The sequence below is a fragment of the Pseudonaja textilis genome, chromosome 2 (assembly GCF_049901715.1).
Source record: "Pseudonaja textilis isolate UNSWEBS1 chromosome 2, rPseTex1.2, whole genome shotgun sequence".
Classification (NCBI taxonomy): Eukaryota; Metazoa; Chordata; class Lepidosauria; order Squamata; family Elapidae; genus Pseudonaja; species Pseudonaja textilis.
Window position 1 is genome coordinate 21950309 of NC_141991.1, and position 11421 is coordinate 21961729.

The following is an 11421-nucleotide window of genomic DNA, read 5'->3' on the forward strand; positions in this document are numbered from 1 at the left end:
AAAAAATCTAGGAACGCCCGCCCGCCCCCACAGAACAGCCATTGACTGACGTACAAATTCGCAGGAGGCAGGGCTCCAAGAACAACTCGTTAACACATGCTAACGCGCATGCGCTCTTCGCCTTGGCGGTCGCTCTCTGCCCCTCGTGAAAATGGCTTCGCGCGCGGGACCTCGAGCCACGGGAACCGATGGTAGCGACTTCCGGCACCGGGAGCGCGTGGCCGAGCATTACCAAATGAGGTGGGGTGTGGGGTGTCGCGCTTATGCACCCATTAGGAAGCCCCAATTTTTTTTTCCTTCCTGTCTTTAAACCTGCATGTTGCAGCGTTGGTAGCTGCCGCCTGCCTGCGTGCCCTGCCTGATCCGTGCTCTGCAACCGACTCGGCAGGATATATATTAAAAAAGGGGGGGGAAGAAGTGCTGATATATATACAACAAACGGGGATAGCATGTTGTTAGATTGCATTTGAATAATGAGGTTAAACATTAAACATTCATTTCTCCTCAATACTTTATTCTTGATGGCTTGTCCTCTACGTCACAAGCCTTGAGGATATCTACAAAAATACACAGCAGGTACCTGTGGCAGCATTTAGCTCAGCTCAAAACAGCTAAATAGGATTAGTACTTGAGTGGGAAATCCCCAGGACTCTGGGCTGTAGAGAAGCCCGAGAAGTTGAAAAGCTTTCTGGAAGAAATAGTAGAAATTTATTATTGCCCAGATGATGTGCCTTTGAGGTCAGCCAAATTTGGCTTGCCTGGAGGACCTCTTCATTTATAAGATGCTCTTGCAAGGTTTGAATGAGAAATATCCAACGAAGCCATTTCTCGAGATCTAAAGGGAGTTTATTGGGAGAAGAAAACAAGGAAAAACAAGGGTGGCAAGTATCACCTAGACAGGCTTTCAAATGGAACACAACCATTCAATCCAGCTAACTTTTAATGTCTTCGTTTTCACCACATTTCCAATATTTGTTTTGGAGAGGTTGGCTAGAGAGGGAATCTGGGCCTCTTGCTTTGGTATTAATCAAGACTTCCTTGTTTTCTTGGCCATTGTCCTCTGCTTTTTGGAGTAGAGAAAATAGCTGCCTTAAAGTATCTTTACTTGTAAACCCAGGTTTTAGCAGGATTATTGTTTTATGCAAGTCACTTTCAACTCATGGAAACTTTCTGGAGGAGTCCCTACAGTCCTCATGGCAAGGATTTTTGATTTCAAGGGTTCTCTGATGATGTGAGTTTGGCCAACTGACCAAAATATTATTTGGTACTTAAGCCCATCTTACTTACTGATTTATTTATTGCATTTTTATCCTGCCTTTATCACTTTATAAATATATCAAGATGGAGAACATATATAATACGACTTCCTCCTCCTCCTATTTTCCTGCAACAACAACCCTGAATTGGCCTGAGAGAGAATGACTGATCAAATCACCCAGCCAGCTTTCATGCCTAAGGCAGAAATAGAACTCAGTCTTCTGGTTTTTAGACCAGCACCTTAACCACTCTGGATTGATACAGGAATTGACTTGGTTTTTACTATTGGCAGGGGTGGAGTTGAAGAGCCAGGGTACAAGTGGTTTAAGTAAATATTGTGTACTGCTGTCACACAGTGGTAATTTAGCTGATGACATTTTTTCCATTGCAATATCATTACATTGGGAAAAACACTCACTGAATGTTTGCTTGTTATGCAATGATAAAAGCCCTGGGGCTTTGGGAGAAAAACATTTTTTATGAATGCCTCTTGACCTTTCTCACGAAACAGTTTTCCTCAAAGAAGCAAATATCCTGTAATTGAGGAATGGGTAATGAAGCACCCATTGGTGATTTTTCTTAATAGCTGCCAGATTGTCTGCAGTAGCTGGATACTTTTTCAAAAGATTATTTTAAATGAAATAAAAGGAAGTGCCCATTGAAAAATAAGTACTAGTTTTATTTATACAGGTAGTCCTTGAAAATTGAGCCCAATTTTCTAGGCAAGACAGTTGTTGAGCGCAGGATCAAACTCACCCTTCCTCCTTCCATCTTTTCTCTGCTTTCCACAGCGTATCTCTCAAGTCTGAGATTAAGAAGTTGATCTACATGCAGGTGGGCCTGTGGCTGTTGGTGGCAGCACAGATGTGCGTAGCTCACTTCAAACTTCTACCCCATGACAAGGTGGCCATGCCTTACCAGTGGGAGTACCCATACTTGCTCAGCATCATCCCTTCCCTCTTTGGCCTCTTCTCCTTTCCCCGAAACAACATCAGCTACCTGGTGATTTCCATGATCAGCACCGGCCTCTTCTCAGTGGCGCCTCTCATCTACGGCAGCATGGAGATGTTCCCGATGGCTCAGCAGCTCTACCGCCACGGCAAAGCCTACCGCTTCATCTTCGGTTTCTCTGCAGTCTCTGTCATGTATTTGTTGGTCGTGGTGGCAGTGCAAGTTCATGGCTGGCAACTGTATTACAGCAAAAAGCTCTTGGACTCCTGGTTTACCAGCACTCAGGAAAAGAAGAAGAAGTAAACAAGGGGTTGGCAGTCTCCTGAGGGAGAGGGAGATAGTGCTCTTGGGTTTCTCTCACAGTCATACTGAGCTAATGGGAGATCCAGGGGTTCCAGCTGCCTGAATGAACATTGGACTCGGTGTGGTTGTTTTCCAGCTTGTGTGATTTACAACTGGGAGTTGTAGGCTTGGGTAGTGTTGATTTGGAAGGGATTTAGGGGATCCTCCTTCCAAAGGAGAGGCAACTGGTACCCTTTAGAGCAGGGGTGTCAAACTCGTGTCGTCATGTGATGTATCACGACTTCCCCCCCCCCACCTCTTTGCTAAACCGGGCATGGGCGTGGCCAGCATGTGATGCATCCGGCCCGTGGACCGGGAGTTTGACAGCCCTGCTTTAGAGATAATGCTTTCCTCACTTGACTTAGGCAGATGAGACTCGCCGGAGTCTCCTGTTGGTTTGAACAAACCAATATTGAGCTATGCCACATGCACTTTAAAAGATTCACCGGTGCACAATAATTGGATCCTATTAGGGATAGGAAAGCAACACACAGCAAGGCCAGGAACTAACTCCCTCCCTCCCTCCAGCTCCCACTTCAGTATATTATTGGGTCCAACCAAGAGATGTTTGCCATGTGTGGTCATGCTTCCCGGAGCAGCTATTTACCCTGGCGGTAAGAGCTGCCACCCAATTTTACTCTTTTCTCCAGCCCTACCAACAAGGGGCTGGTACATGCCAAGCACAGAGACCTCCCCTGCTGAATTTTCCCTTAGCTTGACTTGCCATATACCCCGTCCAACCTCAGAGAACCACGTTCCAGGGACTGTTCGCCTTTTGTTACAAGCTGTCTAGGTTGCCACCCATCTCTGCTCTCATGCTTGTGAACCAAATAAAATGCTACCTTAAAAGTCTTGCCCCAGGGTCTTTTGTGGATTGGAAGTGGGTGGGTGGTGGTTGTGATGGGCAGGTGATAGCAGTCATATCAGTATTTCTCAACTTGGTTACTGTTAAGGTGTGTGGACTTCAACTTCCAGAATTCCCCAGCTGGTTGAGGAATTCTGGGAATTGAAGTCCTCACTTCTTAAACTGGCTAGAGTTGAGGAACACTGAGTTGCATGCAGCATTTTTTTTTCTTCTTCTACTCTGGCTTCCTGGCAGATGTTCTTTAACTCAGGCAACCCGGTGGACAGTGCAATGGGAAAGACTAAAGTTAAATTTAAGCAGATTCTTTGCCCCCCTCTCTCTTTTCTCTTTCTCCCTGCTCGTCAGGTTGCCAGCTAAGCGACAGATATTCAGGTGTATCTGTCAACACATGTTTAAAAACACACCATGCACATATATGTAGTTTTCCTTGATGACAGCCATCAGATTCGTAGAGATGTTTTTGCCTCCACAGAGGAAGGAACAGCAGAACCACAAGGGCGGATTTTAATTTCCTTGGGAGGGAGGATAACAGGAGGAAGAATGGCAAAGAAGCGCCAAAACTACTTATTTTTCTTTTGGCTTCTGATAAACACTTTTACTTGATGGAAAGGGATAGTGTATATTTCAGGCAATCTTAAATTGCCACTCCAATGGATCAGCCTATCTGGGTTTGCAGAATGACAAGATAATGTGTTTGATTTCTCTGTGAAACGATGTTTTTGACGTAATGTTTAATACTATACCACCAATCTTAAGAGGCTAATGAAAATCCTGCCCTGAGGAAGTCACAGTTGCTGAGGATTTTTTTTATTAATGATAATGGAGTACAAATTAATCCTTTGTGATTTTGTTTTTCCCGTGGAGGAGCTGAAGAGCAACCTCTTATAAAAAACACAAGCAACAAGATAAAAGAATACATTTGTATGGTTCGGTTAGGGATAAAGTTCAAGAAATTACATAGGATTTACTAGAAAGCTTCAAAATAAGATTTCAAATAGCACAGGTTATATTATGCAAGATGTCCCACACAAAATAGGTCAGCAAAAAAACAGAATGATAATGGGATATCTGAAGGGTGAGGCTGCCAGGGAGAAAAGGAAATCCAGTAAAAATTAGTATATTGTTCTGTTCTAATTCTGCTATACTTTGTCATGTCTCACTCAGGCACATTACATAACTTTTTTTAAGCAAGAAAATATACATTCCATTGCTCCATCCCCACTCAACAATTCTGTGAGATAGGATAAACCGGGTGGAGTTTCATAGTTGAGCAGAAAGATTTAAATCAAGATTTTGGTTTAAATGAGGCATTTCAAACACTAGATAATTATTTTATTTCTTATAATTGAAATAATTTATATTTTCAAATAATAGGAAAGTAAACCAAATTCGATTTTGTTCTCAGTAATAAGTTTTTTTAAAGTGGGTCATGTTGTGTCTTTTGCTTTATTTTATGGTTTATTGTTCCAACAAATTCAGCCATTTTACTATTAGACCTTTAATCCTTCGAAGAAAATGAATTAGCTCCTGTAACAGGTACGCTTGAAGTACAGGATGGGATGACATCTATGTAGTAAAAGGTAAAGGTTTCATTGTCCAGTTGTGTCCAACTTTAGGGTGCAGTGCTCTTCTCCGTTTCTTGGCCAAGACATTTTCTGTGGTCATGTGGCCAGCATGGCTATACACCAAAAGTGCATGGAATTCTGTTACCTTCTCACTGAAGTGGTACCTATTAATCTACTCGCATTCACATACTTTCGAACTAGGTAGGGGAGAAGTTGGGACAAGAATGGGAGCTCATCCTACTGCATAGACTAGAGCTCAGGTTTCAAATCCAGGCTATCCACTTGCCAGCTGACAAGCTCACCATCTTTAACTGCTGAGCCATCATACCCTCTAATCTTCTAGCACAGGGATGGCAAACCTTTTTGTAGTGGTGTGCCAAAAGCACGTGTGTGCTGGCACCCACAATGCAATGCGTCCTGTCCCCTCTGCGCATGTGCATGCAACACCCCCGTCCCACCCCCTTACCTGCACTGCAGATGCACGCACCTCCCAACTGATTTTAGGCCTGTTTGAGGCCGTTTTCGCCCTCCTGGAGGCTCAAAAGAAGCATCTGCAACCTCGGGAGGCCAAAAACGTGGCCATTTTGGCACTTCCGGTATTTCTGGAAGGCCTGTATTTTGGCCTCCGGAGGCTGCAGAGGCTTCCCACTAGCCTCCTGGAGGGCAAAAAAGGCCTCAAATTGGGCTGAAAATCAGCTGGGAGGTACACGCATGTGCAGTGCAGGTAAGTTTGGCTGGGGCTCATGTGCCTGCACAAATGGCTCTGAGTGCCACCTGTGGCACGCCTGCCGTAGGCTCGCCATCATGGTTCTAGCAGATCATTTATTTTGAAGTAGGACATCCTGAAGTATCCAAATAAATAAAAGACCTCTGTTGGGGAAAAAAACAACCCTCACCAGCCTCCAAAGTCATTAAAAATTAAAAATGTTCCTGGTGTTCAAATGAAATCTAAGTCAAGTCATGGACTCACCCCTGTATTTCCTGTTGTGAAGGAGATATTTGCCAGTGCCTTTTCCTGGGCAGTTATTTTATCAGCCTAACTTACAACCCATCCAAGTATTACTATGATCTAATCTTTGTTGTTGTTGTTGTTTTGGTGCCCTTCAGTTGGTACCGAGTCCTGGTGAGTGCCCGAACTCTAGTCCCCTGCAGTGATCTTGGCAAGCTTTCGGAAGTTGCCTCCTTCCTAGAGGGAGGGACTGGCATAAGCTCCCAAGCTGGCTTCATACCTAAGGCTGGAACTAAACTCACAGTTTCCGAGTTTCTACCGTGATGCTTTAATCATTACAACAAACTGGCTCTTTGGTTTAATGAAAATCAGCCAAGGCCAGCTAGGTGCAGCTATTTCAATGCAGATCGGGAGAGGGGGAAAAAAATAATCACAGGGCAGTGATTTAGCACTAGCAGGTGATTGTTATGATAAATGGAGAAGTGAACGATGAATCGTGAAGTGCACGATTTAAAAGTTTATTCCTGGAATGTTGTACCGTAATTCTAGGAAAGTGGTGGGCATTTACAACAAGAAAAGCCACATTTTTCTTCCACTGAAATACATTAAAATGAGACGAGAAAAACTGCGGGCAAATCAAGCAACGTTTTGGCTGGGTTTTGGGTCGGGGCCAGGATGTAATGAGTCTGCTCCAGCTGGCTCTTAACCAGAGGTGGTATTTAGCCAGTTCTGACCAGTACTGGAGAAACCGTAGCGGAAATTTTGAGTAGTTCAGAGAACCGGCAAATCCCACCTCTGACTGGGGATTTTACTGTATCCTTCCCCTGCCACGGCCACCAAGCCACGCCCACAGAACCGGTAGTAAAAAAATTTGAATCCCATCACTGCTCTTAACATGTTTTGATACACCTAAGTTACTTCTTGCCAGCCACCCTTTCCAGAAGAGATAGTCAGTTTTTCCCTGCCTACTGTCAGGATTCCAGCACCTACTTTTGGTGTACTGCGGTTACAGTATATATCTGTTCACAGTTGCTTTTTTGCATTCTTGAAAAAGTTTGTTTCTCCTGGGCTACTTGCCGGTTTATTCAGTTACAAGTGAAAATATTCTGTTTTATGCTTTCTTTTATCCCATGGATTCCCTCCTCAACCCACAGTTGAAAGTACAGGTATATTCATTTAGTGACCATTTGAAGTCACAACAACACTGGAAAAAAATGACTTATGACTGTTGTTTACACATACAACTATTGCAGCATCCCTTGGTGACGTGATCAAAATTTGGACATTTAGCAACTGGTATATATTTATGGTATATAGTGTCTCGAACTCATCACCTTTTGTGACCTTCTGACAAGCAAAGTCAACATACTGTCATCAACTTAACAACTGCAGTGATTCACTTAACAACTGCATCAGCGAAGATCGTAAAATGGGGCAAAATTAACTTGACTGTCTTGCTTAGCAATGGCAATTTTGGACTCAAATGTCATAAGTCTGGGATTACCTGTCTACAAGCAGACCCAGAAATACTGAAAATATACACGGACTTTAACGGGGAGCGATGACTCAGCGCTTAAAGATGATGAACTTGCCAGCTGGAAAGTTGAGAGCCCAGATTCGAGACCCTAGCATTGTATGACAGGGTGAGCTCCCTTTACTTGTCCCAGCTCCTGCCTTTCTAGTAGTTTGACCGCATGCAAAAGCAAGTAGATAAATAGGTACCATATCGGACGGAAGGTAACAACAATGTTAAGACCCTTTCTGTGATCTTATGGCCACCATGACTATATGCATATAGCATGCTGGTCATAAGACGATGGAAAAGGTCTTCAGACAACACTGGCTTCTTTGGCCTGCAAGAATCAGACATGACTTGATAGGGAAACTCTTTATCTTTATACTGTACGTGGTATTGCCTATAAAAGGGAGAGAAATGCTATTTGAGTCAGTACAAAACTAACTTGTAAAATAGCTAGTTCACACAAGAGGGAGCTCTTGACTGATTTTTATTTCCTGCAGCAAGCAAGTCTAAGTTAGTGCTTTGGCAAAAGCCCAAACATGGATTAAATGCAGCCAGAGGCTTTCATTCTGCACCTAAAACATTGAAGAGCAGCGAAAGGCAGTGGGAGGAAAGCAAATTAATCTGTCCTCCTTTCCAAATAGAACCTGGCCCAGTTTTTCCTATTTTTTCTCTCTCTCTCAGGGCCCCCTCTCACTTTATAAAATTATAGACAGCCCCAAGAGAACTTTTATTTGTATGCATTATATTTGTCAATATTATTGTGAAATATTAAAATGAATATTGTACAATATTTACAACACTGTAAGTTGTAGTAATGCAATAAATAATATACTTATTGGTATCATTACTATAATTAATATTACTCTGTTGCTTTCCATGTACACTGACAGCTTTTGCACTGGAGACAAATTCCTTGTGTGTCCAATCACACTTGGCCAATAAAGAATTCTATTCTGTTCTATTCTATTCTATTCTATTCTATTCTATTCTATTCTATTCTATTCTATTCTATTCATCTGTTGCCACTACCCATAATTTTTGATCCAATTTTAATGTTGTATTATTTTTCAACATAAGATGGCCAGTCTTTTTGATTGAGGGGACGGGACACTTTAAGAAATACTATCTTGTTTTCTCCTTTGGCTTTTAAGGTGGTTGGCACTATAATAAAAGTTTGAACTTCTTAGGCAAGCTGTTTTCCAGTCTGGAATGGAAAGAGTCTGCTAAAGGCCTCTGATATCATTCCTTATTTGCTCTCAGGTACAGTATTACCTCTGCAAGTGTCCGCCCTAAAAGATAGACCAGACTAAAAAAATAATGTCGTGTAGGTAAGGGCTACTTTTATTTTAAAAGCTAGAAGTCCTTTATTTCAGAAAGGTGTCCTTTAGATTTGATTATTTTTCAAAAACTCACTTTTGTCTTTTATTTGGCTTGTTTAATATGTCAAACTTGCCATGTCACGTTGTCATGTATCACAACATTCTCTCTTTTTTGGCAGCAACCAAAAAAGCTAATGCAATCCTAAATTGTATTAACAGAGGGATACAGTCAAGATCAAGGGAAGTACTAATACCACTCTTTAGAGCCTTAGTAAGACCACACCTAGAGTACTGCATCCAGTTTTGGTCACCACATTATAAAAAAGATGTTGAAACTCTAGAAAAAAAGTACAGAGAAGAGCAACCAGGATGATTAGGGGACTGGAGACTAAAACATACAATGAACGGTTGCAGGAACTGGGCATGGCTAGTCTAGTAAAGATAAGGACCAGGGGGGACAGGATAGTAGTCTTCCAATATTTGGGGGGCTGCCACAGGGTGGAAGGGGTCAAGCTATTTTCTAAAGCACCCGAAGGCCAGACAAGGAATAATGGATGGAAACTGAACAAGGAGAGATTTAACCTGGAAATAAGGAGAAACTTTCTGACAGTGAGAACAATCAACCAATGGAACAGCTTGCTCTGGGAAGTTATGGGAGCACCATCACTTGAGACTTTCCAGAAGAGATTGGACTCCCATCTGTCAGAAATGGTGTAGGGTCTCCTGCTTGGGCAGGGGGTTGGACTAGATGATCTACAAGGTCCCTTCCAACTCTGATTATCTGTTATCATTGCAGAGCTGGGGTGGGTGTGGCCTGCGCATGATGCATCCGGCCCACAGGCTGCCAATTTGACACCCCTGGTATAAATAGTGCCAATCATGTACCATTCATTTACATTCCTGTGCATATTTTCAGAAACTGAATTGTCTTTTTAAAAACAAATTTATATATAGTGTTTGATTTTAAATATTATTATTAGAAGGTAAGATTTTGTAGTTTTCTTGGTTTTGCTCTTGAATTTTTATTTTTAAAGCAAAGTTATAAAGAGAAAAAAAAATTAAATTCCCCGTGAATATCTGTCACATATGCCTCTTTTTCATGTTTCTCCTCTATTTTTCCCCCAAGAAAATATGGTCACCATACTTATGGGCTATAAGGAGGAACTGAGCTAAATAGGCCCCAGAGTCAATTCCCAGTGCAGGAAGTCCTCAACTTATGACCACAATTGAGACCAGAATTTAATTTGCTAAGTGAGATGGTTGTCAAGTGAGCGTACTGGATTTTGCAAACTTTTCTGACACGGTTGTTAAGTGAATCACTGCCATTGTTAAGTAAATCATGCAGTTGTTAAGCAAATTCAGCTTCTCCCATCAGCTTTGCTTGTCTGGAGCAGGCTGGGAAGGTCTCAAATTGCTTTCATGGTGTGAAGAAAATAACTTGGTGCTCAACACCAATAAGACCAAGGAGCTTATAGTGGACTATAGAAGGATCAGATCAGACATCCAGCCCTTGATTATCAATGGAGACCGAGTGGAGCAAGTGGCCAGTTTTAAGTTTCTGACTGTTACCATAAAAAAGGACCTGACCTGGGGTGCTCACATTTCAGCACTGGTCAAAAGGGCCCAGCAGAGATTATACCACCTGAGGCTTCTCAGAAAACAACACCTGAATGAAAAACTGCTGGTGACCTTCTACCGCTGCACCATAGAGAGCTTTTTAACTTACTGCACCTCTGTATGGTTTGCCAATTGCACAGTGGCAGATAGGAAAGCACTCCAGAGGGTTAACATCATTGCCCAGAAGATCATTGGTTGCCCTCTCCCCTCTTTGGAAGAGCTTTATAGCTCCCGCTGCCTTAAGAAAGTTCAAAACATTCTCTAAGATCCATCTCATCCTGGGAACCCTTTTTTGGAACTATTACCACCCGGCAGATGGTACAGGATAATAAAAACAAGGACAAATAGGCTGAAAAACAGCTTCTATCCCAGGACAGTAGTTCTTTTGAATTCTACTGCATAGTGCAGTGTTGCTGTGGTGTTGGGGGTTTCGGTTCAATGTGTGGAAAATAAAGGATGTGTGTTTGTGTTTATTTTCATGGTCATGATGTGCACAGAAGATGATGTTTGATTTTGTTGTACGAGGTGCAATGACAATAAAGTAAACTAAACTAAATGGAGATCACATGAGTCCTGGTTGCTGAAACCACTGTAAACGTACGCTGGTTGCCAACCTCCCGAATTCTGATCATGTGACCATGGGGATGCTGCCACAATTGTGTGAGGACCAGTCATACGTCATTTTCTTCTAGCTTCAAATGGTCACTAAATGAATGGTTACAAGTACAGGTAGTTCTCAACTTATGACCACAACTGAGTCCAAAATTTATGTTGTTTAGTGAGACATTTGTTAAGTGAGTTTTGGCCCACTTTACGACTTTTCTTGCCACCATCGTTAAGTGAATACTGCAGCTGTTAAATTAGTAACACAGTTGTTAAGTGAATCTGGCTTCCCCATGGACTTCGCTTGTCAGGTCACAAAAGGCGATCAGGTGACTCCGGGACACTGCAACCATCATAAATGTGAGTCAGTCATCAAGCATCGAATGTAACTCCCATGACAACGGGGAGGCTACAACGGTCGTAAGTGTGAA

The 11421-nt window shown here is 42.5% G+C and overlaps 1 protein-coding gene across 1 annotated transcript; it reads left to right on the forward strand.

Moving 5' to 3' along the window:
• Positions 1–112: 112 nt before the first annotated feature.
• JAGN1 (jagunal vesicle mediated transporter 1) lies at positions 113–3399 on the forward strand. Its single transcript, XM_026717956.2, has 2 exons — positions 113–240; positions 2049–3399. Exons 1-2 carry the CDS (start codon positions 152–154, stop codon positions 2509–2511), a joined length of 552 nt encoding a protein of 183 aa, XP_026573741.1. The 5' UTR covers positions 113–151; the 3' UTR covers positions 2512–3399.
• Positions 3400–11421: the final 8022 nt, after the last annotated feature.

Excerpts from the sequence above, each read along its gene's own strand:
- JAGN1 (XM_026717956.2), top strand. The coding sequence starts at position 152 with ATGGCTTCGCGCGCGGGACCTCGAGCCACGGGAACCGATGGTAGCGAC. Across the intron at positions 241-2,048 it reads GCCGAGCATTACCAAATGAG|CGTATCTCTCAAGTCTGAGA; the intron begins GTGGGGTGTGGG and ends TGCTTTCCACAG.